General features: G+C 39.5%; 2 protein-coding genes across 4 annotated transcripts in view; one reads left to right on the top strand and one right to left on the bottom strand.

Moving 5' to 3' along the window:
• plppr2a (phospholipid phosphatase related 2a) overlaps nt 1–21,821 on the top strand; it is a 203,943-nt gene that overhangs the window by 78,501 nt on the left and 103,621 nt on the right. The gene's annotated exons all lie outside the window — the stretch shown is intronic.
• LOC146670999 (uncharacterized) lies at nt 253–11,678 on the bottom strand. 3 transcript variants are annotated; one of them, XM_085403141.1, is made up of 4 exons: nt 11,574–11,678; nt 11,168–11,228; nt 3,502–3,582; nt 253–2,879 (listed from the first exon to the last, which is right to left on the bottom strand). In XM_085403141.1, exons 3-4 carry the CDS (start codon nt 3,545–3,547, stop codon nt 2,014–2,016), a joined length of 912 nt encoding a protein of 303 aa, XP_085259267.1. In that variant the 5' UTR covers nt 3,548–3,582; nt 11,168–11,228; nt 11,574–11,678; the 3' UTR covers nt 253–2,013. The 3 variants fall into 3 exon arrangements, with proteins under 3 accessions (XP_085259267.1, XP_085259268.1, XP_085259266.1); XM_085403142.1 differs by lacking the exons at nt 11,168–11,228; nt 11,574–11,678 and adding an exon at nt 5,435–5,729; XM_085403140.1 differs by lacking the exons at nt 11,168–11,228; nt 11,574–11,678 and having other exon boundaries at nt 3,502–4,043.

Below are 21,821 nucleotides of genomic sequence, written 5' to 3'. Positions count from 1 at the left end.
GCATATTTTAAAAATGTCCATCCATTAATTTCATGTGGTAAGAAACATATTACATATGACAGCAGCTTGTTTTAACTATAATAATAATATCATAATCAAGGTTAACCATTTTAAAATGGATTTTTCTAAGTTAAATCCAGCAATGTAATTAGTGCACACTTTTTTTTTTACAGTAAACTTCTGTGAAATATTTCATATTTGAATGTGAAGTTATTTATAAAGAATCATATTAAACTTACTATGATCATAAATTAACAGTATATTACAATGGGGAATTATATTTTATGGTGTTAAATAAAGATAAATCCAATCATTTCATATGTGGGCTTACCTTCTTTAAATGTGAAGATCTGTTGTTTATTCAACATTTTGATGTAAAGTTACATTTAACAGCTTATGTAACATAATAGTCTCAAATTAACTGGATATTTTCATAATGATAAACCCATTTGCTAGTTTATAAACTTGATTTTGACATTTTTTGAACATATAAATGAAAGTATGCTGCCATATTTTATCCTGTTAAATATGCATCAAATGTACAAGATTTTTACATTAAATTACACAATAATCGAACTAATTAAAGTATTTTTCTGCAACTTTACACCTGGTTAATTGTACTACAGCAGTGGTCAGTATTTGTTGTTGGTGTAATTACTGTTTTTACACACGTAAAAACCTTAAATAAAGGAAATTTTAGAAATACAAAGATGTCACGTGAATTAAAATTCACAATTTAAAGTCGTGATTTTAAAAGTCACAAAACTGCGCTGGAAAATCTCCATTTTAAAAAAATGCATTTCGGTGTATGATACAGAAGCAAATATGGGAGGTCTGCATGTTTACTGCTTTAGTGTGAAATTGTGAGTACATCTCAAATCTAATTGTAAAACTCGATCACTACACCAACTGGAATCTGTCATATTACAACATATCCTGTTTAACATCCACTGCCATAAATCAGTGTTATAGCTAAATTCAGTGAGAAAAAAAAATCAAACAAAGGTCAGATAAAGACAGTGATTTCCAGATTTTCTACAGTGAATATACAAGAAGAACATGTTGTTCTTCTTGTATTGCCAATGTGGTTTTAAAGTGTTTCAAACAATTCTAGAAGTATTTTTAATGTATATATCAGTTCTAAAATAGTGAAGGCATAGTTCAAGATGGTGGGCGGTATACTATTTACTTTCTTTCCCCAAGAATTAGATGAGACGATCAGTGCCTCAGAAAAATATTAGACAAATTCTACAAACCAATTTTCTTAACTTGGCATGAACGTGAAACCAACAAGCCAAACTGCCAGGAAGTTTAAAAAAAAAATCTGCCAGCCAGAACTTCTAATTAACACCTAATCAGTGTTTGAAACTGAGAGATAAAAATGTCTTGTTGCCATGTCAGCGAGGTTATCTGCAGCCCGAGCGCAGCAGTAACCAGATGCTGGTTTTAGTTTCACAGTGACTGCACAGACATTAAAAAAGTGTAATGTTTCTCATGTAACTCTGAGCAAGAATGAGATAATTTCTCAAAATGTTAATGTTTGGATTTTTACACAGAAATGGTGAATCTGAATCCGTCTTAAGAAACTCAACGTGTAAAGGTGATGCATCAAAACACAGAAACACTCAAAATCTCAGGCCTCAGTTGCAGGGTATTTTTCATACCAGAAACAGTGAGGGACACCATAAGCATTAAGATGTGCATGCTAAAGGATGGAGTAATTCCCCCCCCCCCATTTCTACAGGAACCATGGCTAAACATTTAGTGTGGAGTTTTTCTCTTGGATAAGCTTGCTTGCTTGAAGTTCTTATTTCTGTCCAGTAGGGGGTGGAAGTGGACTTTAGTTCTCAGCTTTGTAGAAGCTGCACAAATATATAAGTGCCACTTTTATTATCAAGGGGAGGTGAAATGGTGGGTGATGGTTTAGTATGCTATTAAACCCACTCATATAAAGCAACATATAAAGGAAGCAGTGTATACATGGTATACAGGGAGTCTTTCTTCAACCATTTCTTACATGACAGAGCAACACCGGCAGCTCCTGTGCGTAGAACTGCCTTTTCCCTCTGTTATGCCTGGTGGAGATGTATTATGTGACTCTTTATCACCTTCCTCTGCCTGCACATCGATTCCAGCTCCGTTTCCACCCGAGGGAATAACCTGAACTGCTTCATCTTTGGACTCTTTCCCGGTGCCTTGCTCTGCTACCTGGTCTAATGGTGAATAAAGTGGAGGAGGCATTTCAGGTCCTAAGACATGCTCTTCTCCATCCTCCGTGATTATCACTCGTTCCACAGTGATCATGCCTTCCTGCTCCTCTTGGCTCTGACTCTGGTCTGTTGTAGCATCAGCGTATCCCAAGAACACAAGTGTGACAGGACTTTCCTCCAACATCTGATTCTCCACAATATCTACTTTTTCCAAAGTGTCTCTCACTGCCATCGTGTTTTTATCATCTGTGTTTCCCACATTTACAACACACTTCTCACTGCTCAGCTCAACTTCTAAATCATCGCTTCTAGAGCCGCCGAATGGCCTGTAGTCTTCCTTTGATGTGCTGGGATGGGTATGAAGCGACAGGCCTTTTTTCTCTGAGCCTTTGCTAGCTTCTACTGTCTCTGTCTTGGTTGGTGTGACTGTGACTTCATTCAGCAGCACTTTCATCCCGACCCCATCGATGACACTCAAGATCTGCCCGAGCTCTTTAGACGAGGGTTGATCTGCTGACCCACTGATAGTGTGGATGCTCCTCCTGCCGTCGTCAAAGACAGTGGTAGCCTTTGGAGCACCAGCTGGTGTGGACACAGGAGCCACTGACCTAACGATGGTGGCACCTGTCTTGGGGTCCCGCTCTACCTGCACCTCCAACATTCCCAGGACTGCAGTCACAAAAGACAAAGTAAAATGCTTACAGTGAGGCAAATCAAAAGGCCCAGTTATAATTAATGATTCATATTGATCTAATTTCAAGTCATTCACAGACTATGTGAGACCTTTATTTTTCCTAACAAAACTGCTTTTAAATGTTTCATAGGCCTGGGTGTTAACAAAAAGTGAGAAAGTACTAAGGTCAATGCCAGGTCATGAAACAGAGCTTTTGTGTTACTAATGTGAGCCGGCACAACAGAAATTATAGGGGCACAATGAGCAAAATGTAGCACGCTTATTCTCTACACACAGCCCTCCAGTGGGCATTAAAAATTAACCAACAGAAATAACAAGAAGGCTAAATATAACATTGTTCCCAGGCCTTTCATTGCAGTCCCTTCATTAAGTCGTATCCTGGGGGCTGAACTTGGACGGAGCAACATTAAATAAAGAGGTCATCATTTCCAAGGGAAGGACAAAGAGGGAAATACAAATAACTGAGGATAGCCTTTTGCCAAAATTTAGGTTTATCAACTTGTACAGTTGGCATTTTCACTGGTAAACATTTTTGTCATGCAAACTTCATTAGCATTCACAAAATTCCATCATCGATAGTCCATTCCTGTGTCTCACCTGATCGGCCATCTTGCCCACCTTCATTCAACATCCTTTGCGCCATTAGTACAGAAAAGGGACCCACAGGCAGTTTGTTCCCTGAGAAAGAAAACATAGACATGGAAATAACTGTATTTTCAGTGCAGTGTACGCACAGAGTGTTTTTACTTGCTTTTCTATTTGATGTTAATGAACACAAATCACCTGACTGACAATGTCTTCATTAAGGATGTCATTTGTGCACTATCTATATTAATAGGCACAGTTATTACTGAGACAAAGTGATATAATGAACATGTGCCCAACACTGCTAACAGTTTTCCATTTATCATTACACTGCTCACTCACAAGATTAGACGCGCATAAAAAGAGTGTGGAGGTTTCAGGATGACGTGCGCAGACGAGTTTTGACAGTTCACAAATTTGCTCTCACAACAACTGAAGGAGCGATAGCAACACCCCTTTTCATAATATAATAATAATAATAAGAAGAAGAACAAGGAGAAGAAATACTTTATTTATTCCAATGGTTGGGATAAATAAAGTATTGTTACATGAAAAACAACTTAGCTCAAACATAGTATCTTGTAGTTCTTAAATACGTTTACTAAGGGATGAGCTCAGTTAAATAGAGAATTGAGGTACTTTGACTGCGCCCTTCCCAAGGGGTCATCACAGCAGATGGATCTGCACAGATTTTCCTTCCTCCTACTCTGGAACAGAACTTCCCGTTCATCTAAGCCAGGGACGTCAAATTATTTTACACTGTGGGCCACTGGTTCAGGCCAGTGAAAGTCCACTTTTAGTCAGTGTAAAGAACAACTACACATTTATTATTTTTGTTTTTTTTTTTAATAAAAAAGAACAACATTTCAACAATACAGCTCAGTTTCTGCACACGATAAAGATGGGCTTAAATTATAGGAAATAAATGTTTAAAATTATAGGAATATTTCTCTACCCTGTAATTATAATCCCATAATCCACAGATAAATCATACATTTCTTCAGTAGATAGTGTAGATTTTAGATAGTGAAAAAACAGGAACTTTCTGTTATTTTATTGTTTTAGTGTACTTGCTTATTTATACCTATTTAGTGTCCTATGAATACCATAGAAGAGGAGTTTATCAGTGGGAAAAGCTGTAAAACTTAAGAAAAGCCGTCCAATGGGCCTGATTGGAGCCAAAGATTCTGGCCCCTAGCCCTTATGTTTGACACCACTGGTCTAGGCATACATTAGCTTGTAATACTCTAAGGGTATTGTGTCTCCTCCCAGTGATGGTGCAAGACCTCTGCATAGTGCTGAGTATAAATATAGGCCATATCTTATCTAGAAAATATACAAGAAACAAAAACAGAGATTAAAAAAAGCCTTTAAAATCATTGATTTCTTTTCTCTTTTCTCTTTATGATTTATTTATTTCCCTGGAAACAACATGTGAGTAAATAACAGGAAGTTCCAATTTTCTCCTTTAACATAATTAGGGTTGATTTTTTGTATGCATCTGTCTGTTTATTTATATCTCAAACACTAACATCACTCATATATTTCACTTAGTGTCAGATGTTCACTGCTTCATATCAGGGCTGGATGTGCTTTTATAATGTATACACTCTTTTTACTTCTGTATCCCTCCCAACTCCATAGAAGCTTTGTTCACAATGTGGAGATTGGCCAAAAAGTGCTGTGATAATGGTCTTCTTGTAGCACACAGAGTCAGAAGGAATTTAAGTAATGTTGTTACGCTCAAAGTAGAGCTCTTTCTCAGCCACGGCTCCATTCTGTCACACAGACTTAGATTATTATTCTTCAGGCAAAGACTTAGTTATGGCAAATTATCATCTGCCAAGAAAGAATGGTTTCTAGGCAGGCATAGTGATGAAAAGTGACAAAATATGATAGCAGCTGATGGTAAGCTAATGGCGGCTACGTGCAGCTGACTTCTTACCTTGCACATCCTTGTCAGTGCCAGCCTGTGGGTAAAGGGAAGAGACTATTTTAAGTACTCCCCATGGTCAGACACTCAAAGCAGATACTGAGTCTGCAACTTTAAACTCATGCCTCTGCCCCTCGCTTTCCCGAGCCCTCCCCAGTTTGTGCCCTGCTGTAAATATTTCACAGCCATCGTCAGAGAAGTGTTGAATCAAGTTTAGTTCCATCAAGTTAAAAGAAGCTGAGACTGTCTTGCCCAACAACCATTTCATGCCTGATACTGGCTGTCAGCATGAGACAGAGCTAAATGTGGGCTGGACCGCACAGTGGAACATTTGGTGGAGGCCAGAGGTCAATAAATACGACACATTTTTTGATAGAAGAAGAAAATACATGCTAAAATGTATACATGATGCTAAGGCATTACATTAGTACAGCTTGCATTGAAAAACAAGCAGGATGTTGTCAGTATTTACCTAATTTCAGGTAAAGGTCTTGTTGCTCCTGTAAATATATTTAATTACTCGCAAAAACCTATCCTATGGATATTTTATTGCTAGGCCTACAGTGCTTGTCCACTTTGCTCATGTATGGAAACTCAGACATGTATGTTAATGTTATCATGTTATTATTTTTATGTTCATTAAATCCCAAAGTGCCACTGCACTAAAAACTGTTTTATTTACAAAAAACAGCATATACATAATGTGAACAATATACACATACATGTAACGTACACGTATTGTGAACAGTGTACATGTATGTTTTGAGATCAGCTAATTAGGATATGAGTGTTCTAAAAATAATTCCCATAAGCTTTAACGATGTGTATTATCCTGGTACCCCAGGCAGTTAATATAATGTACTTCCTCCAGATTAATTAATGTGTCTAGGAGGAGTTAGGTAAGAGATATAGATATAGATGTACAGACAATTTAATATTTTGTATCAGGAAAAGAAAAATGTCAAATTAAAATTAGTGGTGTCAGCGTTAATCTCGTGGAGATTTGCCACGTTAATGTGGTTATGTCGTTAACGTCATTTTAACGAGATTAACGCTGACAGCACAAATTAAAATATGAAGTTACTGTTGTTGTTGTATATATGTAAATGCTTACTCAACCTAGGGCACATCTTCCTATTATACTTGAGAGCAGCTTGGTCATCTGGCTGAAGCCGTGCAGTCACTAGAGTCTGTGTTTTTTTCTTAAGAGACCTCTTTTCTGGCAACTGCTGCCCCCTCTGTCTCATCCTCAGGCTTCTTTTGACTTTTAGTTTGTTCCCTGACACACATGCACACACGCACACATTGTCGTAGACATCATGTGTGTCAACACAAAACGACACACATTAGAGCTCATAATATAAATGATTCAGAGCAGTGGACACTGTGTCTGTGTTTATGTCGTACGCCCTAGGCTTTAATCCATCACGTCAACTGTCACATGGCTGCCTTCTTTTTGAACTCATCATGGCTAGCAGAGCAGTGGGTCTGTGACAGAATACTGTATGCTTCATGGCAAACATTCACATCTTTAGAAAACGATGAGTGTGAGCCAGTAAAATGTAGATTATGTTGACTCGTTAACTTTGACACAGTCAAATCAGTGATTCGATCAACTGCATCTGAATGAAACTGTTTAAATATGGCTGTGTGTTCAGCAGCTTAGCACAGGACTGAGCTGAAAGCTGTAAATTGCATGAAGGACAGGAGGTGGAGTTGTTTCACTGAGCCGCTGGCCTCTTGTGAACTTCCTCTGAAGAAGGATGTCGAAATAAGAGTCAAGGAAAGTTCAAACTCAGAAAATCAAGAAAACGAAGCAGAAGGACAGAGCTGGAGGAGAGGCGGCGAGGATGGGTCAGATAGGAGACTAGAGTAAATGTTGGGAGATTGTATCTGCAATAATCATGAACGGATGTTTCAGCAGATAATTTTTTTTAAATAATAATAATAATAAATTTTAATTTTAATTAAAAGGCACCTTTGGTGACACCCAAGGACACTTAACAATAAAATAATAATAGAGATGACAAAATGAAGAACAATAGAAACAAAGTGCAAGATAAAATTAACAAACAGTGTTTTCACAGTGAATATGCAGATTTGAACAGATGAGTTTTGAGTTACATTTAAGCTGGAGGAGAGAACCAATGTTTCTTATATCTGGGGGTAGAGAGTTCCACAGTCTGGGAGCAGAGCAACTGAAAGCAAGAATAGATGTAGACTGGGTGGAAAGAGGAGGACGTAATCTGTTAATGCTGCGTAGATGGAAATAGGCAGTGAGATTATTGATGTGCAATTTATAGGATAGTGAACTGTCTAGGTAAGATGATACCTAGGCTCTTAACCTGAAGTGAAGGGAAAACTGTGGAGTTATCAATAGTGAGTGAGAAAAGATTTGCCTTCAAAAGTTTGTATTTAGTTCCAATAAGGAGATTTCAGTTTTATCCTCATTGAGCTTAAGAAAATTAGAGCTGAACGAGGATTTTAATTCAGATAGGCATTCTGTAAGGGAAGAAGTTGGGAGGGAAAAATCAGGCCTGCAGGAGAGATATAACCGGGTGTCATCAGCAAAACAGTGAAAGTGAAGATCCAATTTGTGGAAAATGGTACCAAGAGGGAGGATGTAAATTATGAAGAGAAGAGGGCCTAAGACTGAATCTTGGGGTACACCAGAAGTGACTGAGAATAGACAAGAGCAAAATGATTTAAGTTGAATAAACTGGGAGCGGTCATGGAGATATGATTGGCACCAAGCTAGGGGTGTGTCAGAGATGCCAAGAGAGGAAAGTCTGCTTAGACACAGCTTATATGTAAGCAGCTCAAAATAATTAAAGGAGCACTATGAGAAAAATCAGAGGTCAGTGAATAAAAAAAGTCCTGGTCAAGCAGGTTTTCTATCAATTGGAAGGTCAGTAGTTTGATCCCTGGATATTCCAGTCTTCAGTTTTAATGTATCCTTAGAGAGAATACTGAACCTGCTTCATCTATTAGATATATTTGAAATAAATCCTTAAATATTAAAATAACACCTTTAAACCACTTAAATGTTTTGTCTAGATTAGAGTTGTCCTGATCAGTGATGGTAAAGTTGACTGTTGAGATTTGTAGATCAGTTCCCCATTCACAAATTAAATTAATATCATTATATGATTCCCTTTAATCAACTGAATCTGCCTTGCTATGTTTTACATTTACATACAATCTCCACATATAGAGACAAAGTCCCCAGTCTGCAACCCACAGAACCTCTTATTGCTAGACACCACAGGGCAGCCCCAGAGATGCCATGTCCATGGCCTAACAGGTCAGAGCTGATTTGGTGAGCTGATGGGCACCTGCGCAATGTTAATGTGTGGCAGTCTGAACATAATGTGTAGCCTATATATGACCAAAACCATCTGCCAGTGTTAACAGACCAGAAGGGCCCATTCAAGGGATCAAGACAAACGGCCAGCTGCCTGGCAGTGGTCCTCTTACTCGTTCTGCAGTCCTGGCAGAAAGACTGAGGATTGTATTGCTGCCATTTTGGATCTTACTGAGTATGAGTCAGGCCAGCAGCCTGCTGTTGTCTGAGAGTGACAGAGAAAAGATGTCACAGCTCAGCACCACAGCCCAGAGACCCAGACATCTTGCTCAATGCGATCTGTCACTCATTGTCGGGAGTGACATCCTGAAACCTGACAATTGGGTGTCTTAACACTTTAGGCCAAAAACTAGCAGTCCTACCTGCTGTAAGTTACCTGCTTTGGTAGTAGAGCGTCTTTCGAAATACATGATTTTTTTTATTTACATTGAGTTTGATGTGAAACATCATTGAAAGACATAATGTTATTGGTCAAAAGTGGTTGCTTATATACACATTAAATGAGAATTTTCCAGTTTTTCCTTGTTTATCAGAACACAGTATCCATGATGGAGGAACACTACAAATATACTGGAGAATATCATCATGTATTTCTTCCATGGAAAACAAATACTACTTCACATTTACTGCCACAAAGAAGAAAGGAGGTATTGTTGTATCTTTAGGCTCGACTGCAGTGCGGATGGTCTGCTCCTGCCGTTAGCAGTGCACATGCCTGAGGCTGCGGGTGTTTGGAGAACGCAGAAATGTGCTGCACAGTGTGTGGGAGGCTTTTGCAGTGTGCATGATGCAGCACACGGCTACTGGCTGCATAGACAATTTAGGCTGTTATGTCTTGTTTACTTTAAAAAGCTTATATCCTTCCTTCAGGGAACAGTTTAGCAGTCAATGGTATGCATAGTGGCTTGCAGCAAACAGTGCCCATCCAATATCAAATAAAGGTCCTTTTCTGACGTCATCATTACAGGAGGAGACGCTTGCATTTTCTCTCAGTTTTCAACACAAAAACAGCCAGAGTTTTATGTAAATGCATTTTCTTCTGTGCACCACTTGGTTGTGGTGAGAGGTGTCTGTAAGATTTCTGCCATTGAAACACAACATGTAACTGAAAACAGCTTGCACATGTGTGGATTGGAGCAAATCAGACATAATAAAGTCCAAGTGACCCAACCCAAAACATCTGACTACACGTCAGCTGGGGAAATATCTCACTCTGGCAGCCACAAGATATGGCCTGATATAAGGGTGGGGCCTACCAGCGGCCAGTTTTTAACACAGCTAAAAAGAGAGCAACAACTCCAGATCCCTGCCTCAGTTTACACTGCAGTCACAGTTTAGCTGAAGGTCCAGTGAGACCGTCCTGTGTCTGAATGGCAAGCATGAGGCCACTGAAAGCTTTATGAAGTCATAGGTGCAAATAATAAATAAAGAGAAATGAAGCAGCAAAAAGGAAACTGGGGAGAGCAAATTGGGCGTGTGTTGTGAAAATCTCTTGAGTATGACGTAATTTTCCATTTCAGCGTCCCATTTTCCATAAAGGAAAAAAGGCACAATTCACTGTAAAAAACACTACATTTTTTTCAGTGTAGCCGTTCTCCCAGATGTTAACAGCGAAGCATATACAGACTGGCTGTTATTTAGCACTTTTCTACTGTATTTGAGCACTCAAAGAAACTCAGGGTTCAGTATCTCACCCAAGACGTTTTTTGACATGTAGACTGTAGCAGCCTGGGATCAAACAACCAATCTTTCAATGAGCAGTGGATCTGCTCCACCTTCTGAGATACTAATGTCTCCTCTGTGGTTACCCAAACACTGTACATGCTTCCATGAAACAAGTATTTAGGACTAGTTAGCTAGCCTGTTGGCATGTAAAGATAGTATGGTGAGGTAGTTCTTAAAAAGTAACAAATAAACAGCACTTAAAGACTAAATTCTGAATACCAGGAAGACTTTGGACCTAGCAGCTGTTGCTGGTTACTAACAATAGCTAGTAGCTAGGTATTTTCAGGGTAATATGAACACAACAGGACAGAAAATGTATTTTGAAAATGCTAAAGGTGAAGTGTGAAGATCCTATAAAAAAAAACTGGATTCAGGCAGGCCTACAGACCACTCAGTGACTTCTTGGTAACCACCAATCTCGGTGGAAATTGTGTATTCCGCAGAAAGTGTTTGTGGGCAGTTGCTAGCACAGCGCTGCACAAAAAAACTCCTTGTGTTAACTTTGGCCACTAGCATACTCCTGCCATCGCCAGTAGCTTGTGCTGACTTGTGTTCCGACTCATCTGCAAACATTTCAGACACTTCAGATATTATTTAAATTACACTTTTGGGTTGACTTTGAGACAATCAGCTATCAGCACAAGAAAGATGCAAACCTTTTTTTTTCCCCAGTCTCACTCCTGAGTTTCTCCTCTTTTTACAGTATGGATACCTCTCCTGGTGACGCAAGGAGAACTCAGGTCAGTGACAGGAAAAAAGTTTGAAATAAAAGCATTTGAAGTTGTCATCAAAGGGAGGATAATAGTACATTTAAAACATGTTTAGTGGCCAAACTCTGGATGTCCATGTGTGGATACAGTAAGATAAAGAAAGCTTGTACAGTTTCACACTCCTTCACATTGTTCAGGATTCATACAAACTTTGACCACATACTTCTTCTAATTATTTTCTAACACTGAATGTTTCTGAAAGCATTGAACTGTCTGTACTGACTTCAGAAACATATTACCATGAGAGGATTTGCTTTCAAGTAAGTTTCTCATTTTTTAAGTCAGTACTTACCCCTTGTCCACCCTTTGTAAGTTACCTTCTAAGAGCCAAATTGCCAAAAAAAAAAAAAAAAGGCAGGTTACTGCAAGATGAAGCAGCAGAGACGGCTGTTTTTCCTCCTGCTTAAACCAGAGAGAACTGAGAACACGGTTCATATCGCTGTGGGTTACACCCGCTTCTAATAGAATTCTTTGGTAACACCCCTTTACTGCCGTGTTCCCTAAAGACAAGGACTTGTTCTGTGTAAAAGGAGTCTACTGAGAAACACAGACAGTGAGAAAGAGTAGAGGGGGGATATTTTTAGGAGATGTGACCGACATATTAAAGCATTGGCAGAGTTCAGGGATACCGAAAGAAATACTTCAGTGACACAGCACATTGCATACATGCTGATGCTGTATGCCTACTGTTAATGTAAGCTATAAATATGCTGAGGTCTGCTTCAGGCCTTCTCTATACCCAGCGAAGTGGGTCACTCATGTTTGGGCTGATGGCACGTCTGAGTGCGGGCGGGCAGGCTCAACTCAGGCCCCTCGAGCCATTCATTTCACAGACCAATAGTTAGTGGCCAGAAAGTTAACTGTGGAATGGTTTCTGGACAGGCAGTGCATATCAAGTGAGACAATTCCACTGAAATGACAGGAGACAATGGCGGTGCAGTAAGATTATGTTGACGTGAGGTGAAAGTTCAAGATGGTAAAAGGCTGACCAAAGTGGACAGTAAAAGGGAAAAACTACTGAGTGAATGACTTTCAACTCAGTAGCTTGAAGCCTATGTTGGTGCTTTTCTTAGAATTATTTTTAAAAAGTGTTTAAATGATTCTGCTGAAGGAAATATGCAGTAGCAGTTTTGTGGCTTCTGTCTGATGGATAAATCTTACAGTATGAATTATGATACAGTATTTAATGAGAGTGCAGGATGTACTCAACTATTTCTTTTATTATTATATTAAGATTTGATTTTATGATTCTTGAATGACTTGGACCTTATTAAAGCTGCATGTACAGTACTCTGTGGAATTGCAGGCTGTCCCACATGAAAAATGACCGTTGTGAAAGAGAGATACAAAGCTGACTGCTGTAATGGTCTTACGACCAGTGATATCCTGGAATAAAACTCTCACAGACTCCTGAGTGGCAGCGACACAGCTGGGATCTGAAACCCATTATTTTCAATGGCTTGAGCTGTGCACGAACAGTTTGCCAATATGTTGAAGAAGCATGGTGTGTGGGAAGCGGACTGTGCCATACATTTGTGCGGCCAATAAAAACAAAGAATGGGCACGAGCTGGTGCACATAGTACATGTAACATGCAAAAAATGCTAGCGCAACACATATCTTGTTCTAACATGTGTCTAAGGCGACCAGATCAGAAGTGGACAAACTTTAACCACACATGTAAACAAGCAGCAGTATACAGGGTGTATCAAAAAGAATAGTCCAGTTTTCAGCATGCTTTAATTCCACAGCTGTTCACCGTTAACAATCGAAACACGTACTGTTAGAAACAGTGGATTTGGGATTTTTTACGTTTCCAGAAGGTAGCATAACAACAGCAGTGGGTAGAGTGGCTCCAGACGTCCATCCACTGACTATCATATCTTGTTAACATTGTAAGTTTTGTTTGCAAAGCTTTATATTTAACAATGTATTTTAAAATAAACCTCAAGTTTCGATGTCTATTGCTTTAAAATATATAGCCTTTTGAAATTAGATGATTTTTTAATGGAAGCTGTGCACAGTTATTGGGTCACTCTAAATGGAAAGGGTGCTAAACACACTCTGCTGATTCAATGATGACACCTATTAGACCTCAGTGGAAGGAAAACAAACCGCAAGCACAAACTTTGTATTCCATATTAATGAGAAGGCAGATTCAAAGAATTATTGATTGCTAAAGAGCAGGCTTGCTCTGAAAGAAACTAAGGGGAAGGGAAGTGATAAAGAGATTGTGCTGTACTACATAGATATTGATTAGCTCGCACCCTGACTCATAAATCAAACATTTAAGCCCTTGCCAGGACCAGGCTCAGCTAAGACAGGTGGAGTGGGAGCAGGTCCACATGCGTTGTGAAGCTGTATAAAAAATTGGTGCTTCTTGGTTTGTAATTCAATGACAGACTTCAGATTTAGTGCTGTCAGGTTAGATCAAACCTTTGCACTGCAAAGGACCTTTGAAGTCAGTGTGCTTAAAAATCCTTGCAAACGTAACATAATTTACCGTCACTGTACTCACTGCTTGTTAAACTGAGAGATCGTCCCCAGAGAGCTGCCTCATGAGTCAACGAACCACTTATCTGAAGAGGAATGACTTCAGATCGCCATTACAGTGCGATATGTCCTGAGGTCCTGAGGGAAATTTCTTGAAATTTGGAAATTATTCAAGATTGAACTATTCAGAATTTGGCAATTAAAGGTCCCTGTTAAAGCAGCAGGTTTTGCCTGTCCTTTACACTGAGATGTCCAGTGGAAAAGGCCACGAATCAGGTGTAGAAGTCTTGTTCAACAGGGGTTCATGATGCAACACAGTCCACTAGGATATAGATTAAGTCACAGTACTGTGTTGTCTCAATGTTTGACATATTGCGGAGTTTTCAAGCTAATGGAATAAATATCTATATGAGAATTTTTCTGTAGTAGTTACTGTTGTACATGTCAGGGTCCTGGGTCTGAGCGACCCAGGGTCCCTGAGCAGTTATGGACTTATCTTTTATTTTATGTATTTTTGGTAGTGCTGTCCCTCTTCTCCCTATTTGCAGATATGTGTGTGTGTGGGTGTGTGTGTATGGATGCAGGTGTTTCTGCGAACACCTGTTTACAGGCGCCTTCAGGCCTGGTGGCTAGGGGACTGGCTGCAGATCGTGTGTGCCCGCGGGGGTCAGTGTTTAACGGCTGCTTCTATTGTTTTCCTGCAGGAGGAACGTGGAGAGGAAGGACAGATTGTGTTAACTGGGAAACACACACAGGAGTCTTGGGGAGCAAGGGGGATAAATTGTGCATCTATTGTTAACCACGCTGTAAATAAACGCACTGTTTGAATCGGAGAGTCCTACATCTTGGGTCCTCCTTCCCACATCCCCACGGTTTGCCCTGGCAAACCCTGACAGTACATGTGTGTTACTTTACAGACTCGCTATCAGAACTTTGTCACTCTGAGTCAAACGATTTGATACAAAGAACAAAGCACAGCAGAGATCACAGCAATTGCTAAGATCAAGACAAATTAGATCTGTGACACAGAACAATGTCCGTCTAGGCCACCGGTGGAAGAGTCCTGTCTTTGTGACATGTGAAGCACGAGTAATGAAGAGTTGTGCCCATTCGTGAATGAGATGGCACCGCTGGGAGATATTGCTCTGTTTCAATATGACAAAGAAGCTCACTGAGAGGCACAAGGTCACTGACAACCCCTGGGGGAACTGCTATCTCCTCATGACGGCAGCTGCAGTGCTATGCATGCACAAACACAACACACAAACACACTGCATTGGAGTGAGGGAGTATGAATATGATACCTTATGTGTTATGCTTGAAGGTTAATGAGATGAGAAATGGTTGACAAAGGGTGGATGACTTTTTGTTGGCAGTCTAGCTAATGTTTCACAAGCAGGAAGCAGGCTTACATGATGGGTGTTAAACATTTGAGAACACACATGCTACTTCCTGTGGACACAGAGAAACAGTGAGACAATGCAGTAACATGTAACAGTTAAACATCCCAAAGACATAAAGATCAGGTACTAAAGTACAAGGATGAAGAGGTTTCAAGCATAAAAATGAAGAAGGGGCGAACAGATGTGGATTGAATTCCATGGAGGTTTATGACCCAGGAGAAATCCCTACAGTGAAAGGAACAGAACAGAAAGTCTCTTTGAATCATGCACATGACTCATATTTAGAGCTGCAGCCACTCGGTGGGCTGACACAATATTTCTATGCAATAATATCACTTGAGTATTATAAGAAAAAGACCAGATTAATTACAGTATTTCATTGAGGAACTGTGTGGTTTTTTAAAAAAATAAAATAAAACAACACTGACTATTGTCAGTATATAACTTTTGTGTTTGTTGAGCATGCATTACCAACTTGAATATATTTTGTCCACAGTGACAAGACCTCCTACTCCTCTCTGCAATAATATTCTCCCAAGGACATAACGTTTTTTGGGGGGCTCCAGCTACCAGTGTTAGTAGGGGAGACCGGGGATAGTTGTAACATGGGTCAGTTGTAACACTTCCAATTTCTCCAATCAGGGCTAAGTTTCAAATGATGTGACTCATCCTGTGCATGCCCAATTCAGTTCTGCTATCACATGTGAAAAATCAGCACATTTTGTCAAACACAGACAATTTAACATGAAAAAAAGTTATTTGTATGCCAAAAAGTAAGTTTTTCTACTTTATTTCAATTTCTAATAGCATTATCTGCTTTGCAGTTAAACTCATCAAACTTAAATTATGTTATTTGTATGTCTATGGGGATATATTCTGTGTAGGTCTTTAGTGCTAATGTTTTAGCCGTTGGCTGTAATGTTAGCTAGTTCATGGCTATAGGAGTCTGGGTCAGTTGTAACAGCAACAGTCTGGGTTAGTTGTAACAATAATGCAGATGTTGCAACTTACCACACTATTACTTTAACTTATATTAAACAAGTTGGGGCAACGACATCAGCAGAGAGAGGTTCACTGGTCGCTTTTGTATATGCGGTTAATGCCATTGGCAACACAATTCCTCCACTGTTTGTGTTCCCACACATACATTATGCAGACCTCTGTGTCAGAGATGGACCAGTAGGAAGCACTGGTAGTGGAAATAAATCAGGATGGATGCAAGAAACAGATTTCCTCATCTTTCTGAAGCACTTTGCAAACCACACCAAGGTAAACCATGATAAAAAGTAATGGAATTGCGATGCTGGTGAACAACTACATTTTTTCAGCTTCATTGTTATGTTCAAAATTGGTGCAAGAGTTGTAGGTTATAATGCCCACTGAGCCAATGAGGCCAAACTCAAGGAAGACCAACCAAAATTAATGAAATATTCAGTTGCAGAAAATTCCATAATTTGTCTTTTTTGGGGGGTTGGAATATGTTCAAAAGCTAGATTTCTGCATTCTGTCACACACACACAGCTACATAAATGGATGTAAGTGCATTCATGTGTTGAATAAAAAAGATTACATGTTAATGTTTTGTTAGTACCCTTATTTCATTGTGTTACATTTCACACCAGGATATGTTACAACTAACCCAGACTATGGGGTTAATTGTAACATTTCACTCTTCGTGTTTGAGACCATACCATGCAATGGGTAATTGTGCTGCAGAGAAAATAGCTGCACTATTTAATAGCAGAGACATGTAAATACTTTGCATTACATTTTGAATACACTACCTTAAAAGAGCTCCAATTTACAGACAGAAATGTCAAAAATGTTACAACCATCCCCGGTCTCCCCTACTGCGGTACTATACTTAATGACAGACAACATTAGTCATCATTAAGTCATTAAGTCCCTGAATCATTTTACTTTTAACATCTATGCAGGCAGTGGTGTATAAGACTGTGTCAAAAGGGATGCAGTGGCAGACCTTATATTTCTTTTAACAGACCCAAATGCAGACACACAAGACAGGGCAGGGCTTAAACAAAAATCGAGCTGTTTATTAGGCTGGAGTAAATAACAAGCAAGAGCAGGTAGATGCAAAGGCAAAACTTAACTAGAGCTACACTGGGAAAAACTAAATACTAAACTCAAGGGACAAAGAACATCAAAAGAAGATAATGAAAACCTGAAGACGGATTACAGAACATGGAAACCAGGAAACATGGAAGCTAGGGAACTCAACGTGAAGACAATGACAACGAATGACAGAAAACTCACACACTAAATACACAGAGAGGAGACGAAGGGAGTGGCAACACCTGAGGAACACAGCTGAAACAAACGAATTTGATGCCACAGGGGAAGCAACACAGAACGTGGACATGAGACAGTCAAAATAAAACAGGAAACACCGTGAGACGTGGACTTGTACATGAAATTCACACAGGAGGAAAGGCAGACGAGAGAGGGAACACAAGAGAGCATACATGAAAGCACAACACACAGCACAACACTACAACGACGCGACGGGAAGCTGTGAAATGTGTGTTTCTGTTTTATTCTGTTAGTATATTGTCTTTCTTGTGCTTTTATTTGTTTCCCTTTTTGTTTCCAAATTATTATTCCTAGTTTCTGGTCCCTTAGTACCCAGTTATATGAATTTCAGTTTAAGATTACTCAGCTCCCACTGTTGAGACAAGACTGTGGTTATCAGGAAAATTTACTATTACCAATGAAATGGTAATAACATGATACTTGTTTAACCTGATACCCCAATATTACAACATTATAAGCTGTAATTGCAAACGTGAATACTGTTGCACACAGATAAGTATGAATTCAATCTTTAATGGTAAAATTAAAAGGTAAAATAAAAAATTCTATTATTCGCGTTGCTGATTTGAGTTTCTCTATAACTGCTTTTAGAAGTTAATGTGAATTGCAAGGGAAGGAAAATAAATAATGGATTTTTTTGTGGTTGTAGAATTTAAAATCCCTCGCTAGATATTCTACTGTCCATCCATAATGCATCGGACTTTCTGTTGCATATGAAAGCCATTTTTTTTAGCAGGGGAAAGAAAAGAAGGAAAGAAAGGCGGGCACAAGAATTTCACATCTGTATCGCTTACAGGATGGTTGGCGTTTTAAGTTTTTCTGCCTTATCTTCTCCTCGGGGGCTCAAAATGGCCTTTTACTGCTGTCACTTTCTTTTCTCACAGTTGAGGTCTGGCGTGAAGTGACAGCACAGTTGTGCAAGTGGTGGGAAGGAGTGGGTGTGAAGACTTTGCACATCAGTGGTACACAAGAGATGAGACACAGTATGCTCCTGATTTTCAAAGTAACAAAATAGCAAAACTGCCTTCTGATTTTTATCATGATCATTAGAGGGGCACACACACACACACACACACACACACACACACACACACACACACACACACACACACACACACACACACACACACACACACACACACACTCCTCGTGCCTATGGTACGACAACTTTTCTCCGTGCCCCTGGTACACTGCGTAGAAGCACTTTGCCACCCACCCACACACACACACACACACACACACAGTTTAGGAGGCAGAAATAAATCTCGTGTTTCAGCAGGATCACTCATATCACACACTTTTTTTCAGTATAGCTTTTGTACTCCTTCTTGACAAAGTGAGAACAAATTTGTTCGCCCAGCTGAGCCAGGTCAGTTAGGAAATCAGGGGCAACGCCCCTGTCTTACTGTGGCTTTAATTACCATCTGTGACAGCTAGACTGGTGTTGTTTTTTACTGTGTCTATTTTATTCTCAGTTTGTGGGAAACACAGATTTCTTGAGTGTCACAACATCTTAACTGAACAACACAGTTACAAAACTACAGACCAGGAATGAGGCCAGGTGAGCAGACACGGGTACACAAACAGACGACCTGACAATGAACAAAGGAAGATAGAGGACTCAATTTCACTTAAAGGCAATGAGGGAAGTGGAAACACATGGGAAACACAGCTGACACAAATGAACATGACGCAAAACTAAACACACCGAACATGAAACACAAAACTATCAAAATAAAGCAGGAAGCACTGAGATGTAGACTGACACATGAGCTTGACACAGGAGGAAAGACAAATGAGAGAGTGGAGGAGATAGAGATATGATGGTCTGTTGAAACATGGAATTACACACAGGAAAGGGAGTTAAGACATCTCGACAAGACAACATGGAAATGGAAATGTTTCCTCATAGCTGGCTATTTTTAGAGGAATGTATTATTTTGTTTGTTTGTACCACTTAACACTGAACTATGAATCAAAAAAATCTATTTTAAATCATATATTTAGGCACTTTATACTAGAAGCCTGTCTCAAACATGTAATTTGTTCCCATTTCTTCTGTTGAAACTATTTAAAATGTCAAACATAACACATTTAGACAAGGATAAAATGAATTTTTTTACACCAGTAAAATCGTGGCATATCTCAGTATGATGTGCAGTGTGTCCTTAAAAATTTCACGTGTTTGGACAAGTGGAGGACAAAAGAAGAAGTGTCAGGTCTAAAAAAAACCATCTAAAGCAGGTGAATAATTTCTGAAAGTAATAAATGCCCTTAAACACTAGTAAGGATCTGACACAAAACTTAAGAGATGCATCTCGCTCTTCAGTTGATGCATTTACTGTTCACTGAAGCCTCATCAGAAATGGTCTCAGTGGAAGGATGGCTGTGAAGAAGCAGTTCTTAAGGAAGTGAAACAGGAAGAAAGGGCTAAGGTATACCAAATTTAAACAAGAAGAGGACTGAAAATTCAGTGGCAACAGGTCTTATAGATGGATCCAAATTTGGTTCTGTTTTTAATAAGGTCAGCAAAGAAGTATTACAGTGATTATCTATTGTCAATGGAAAATTGTATTTAGTAGTCAGTATAATCTTTTAGTGATATAAGTTTGCTTATGGTAGGATGCTGTTTGTAGTTATTTGTATTAGGAAATGTTTAACCATGTATACTTAGAAGCATATAATTAATTGTGTAGTGACAGGATGTGTGCACCCCAGGAATGCACCCCCACGTCCTGGGAGCATGAGAGCTCGTACCTTGTCTTATTGCTTTACGGTAGGATTAACGTAGCTATGTCTGTTTTAGTTTAAGTGCTTCTTTACATATAGATGAACTGTTGGACTTTCCAGACCAGCAGGTTAAGGGAAGTTGTTTATGGGGCCACACTCTGACCCCACACACACACATACACACACATACGCTCAATGGAGTATAAAATAAAGACCGGGGCAGTTCTCTCACTGGAGTCTCTTAGAGTGGAGGCTGCCCTTGCTAGCAAGAAGTTCTGTGTGTTTCTCTTCTCTGAGTCTTTACTGAAGAAGTGTTTTAGAACATTTTCCCTAACATCTATAAAACATCATAAAGCGTTACTATCAGCAAACATACTCTCAAAAGCGCCAGTTTGTTGCAGTTTGTGAGTGCGGATCCCACGTAGATTACTTTTTTTTTTTTTAGTGGTGGAAATGGGGTTCAATAATGGTTTAGAGCTGCATTTCAGCCAGTGATTGAGATATTATTAAAACTGATGAAACTATGAACACAGAAAAATATCCTCCGAGTTTGAGCTACCATGCACCTCCATCTGGAAAGTATCTGATTGGCAGCAGCTTCATTTTTCAGCATGACAATGATCCCAAACACACTGTCAATGCAGTGAAAGCATACCTAGATTGGAAAACATGCAATGACCTCCCCAGAGCTCAGGCCTCAGTATTATTAAAGCAGTATGGGATCATTTGACAGAGAACAGACGAAAAGGCAGCCAACATCTAAAGAAGAGAAAAACGTCCTTCAAGAAGTCTGGAGAAGTATTCATGAAGACTACTTAAAGAAATGATAAGAAAGCTGCTTAAGAGAGGTCAGGCTGTGCTGAAGAATAAAGGGGGTCATACCAAATACTGACAGTGAAGCTTGTTATTGTACAAACACAGTTTTTACCTCATACACTGCATTTCCATGTGTGCTTGCACTTGTTTCAATAAATTGCTGGACCTATTTCCTATTTTCTAACAAAGCATAAGAGGATAGCTCAAGATGTTTGCACATTCCTCTGTCTGCTTTGCAAATTAAACCATGCTTGTGGCTTGTGCTATGACACCAAAAAGAAGACATCATAGTGGATCTGTCAGAGTGCAAAGATTAACTTTGAAAAGTAACAAAAGAGCAACAGATCTCTTGCTGTATGACATAGATTGTTATGTTTGGCACAAAAATCAACACAACAGTTTTTTTTGTAGAGAAAGTAATGTTTGAGTGTTTACAAGTAATGGCAGATCATCGTGTCCGCAGTGGATGGAATTTGTCAGACACAGGGGGAGACTGCATAACTGGAAGCCTCCTGCCAGCTGACACCAGAGACCCTTGGGGTGAGGGGCCTGATTCAGATCAATATGCTCTATGTTACAAACTTGCCTGAGGCAGACTCATGTATGACACATCGCGGTACATTCAGGTATTTGCGCTCACACAGAAGTGATCGCTCTGTTTTTATCTCAGCCTTTGAGTCTCTTCTGCAGTGTCAGATGTTTTTTTTTTATTTCTGTGGAGTCGTCATCTTGCAGCACAGATTGTTAGCCATCGTGCGCGGCTCCCTT

This window comes from Rhamphochromis longiceps, linkage group LG4, assembly GCF_057381845.1.
Source record: "Rhamphochromis longiceps isolate RC_006_pf linkage group LG4, R_longiceps_female_GT1.1, whole genome shotgun sequence".
Classification (NCBI taxonomy): Eukaryota; Metazoa; Chordata; class Actinopteri; order Cichliformes; family Cichlidae; genus Rhamphochromis; species Rhamphochromis longiceps.
This window is presented reverse-complemented; position numbering and strand designations above follow the sequence as displayed.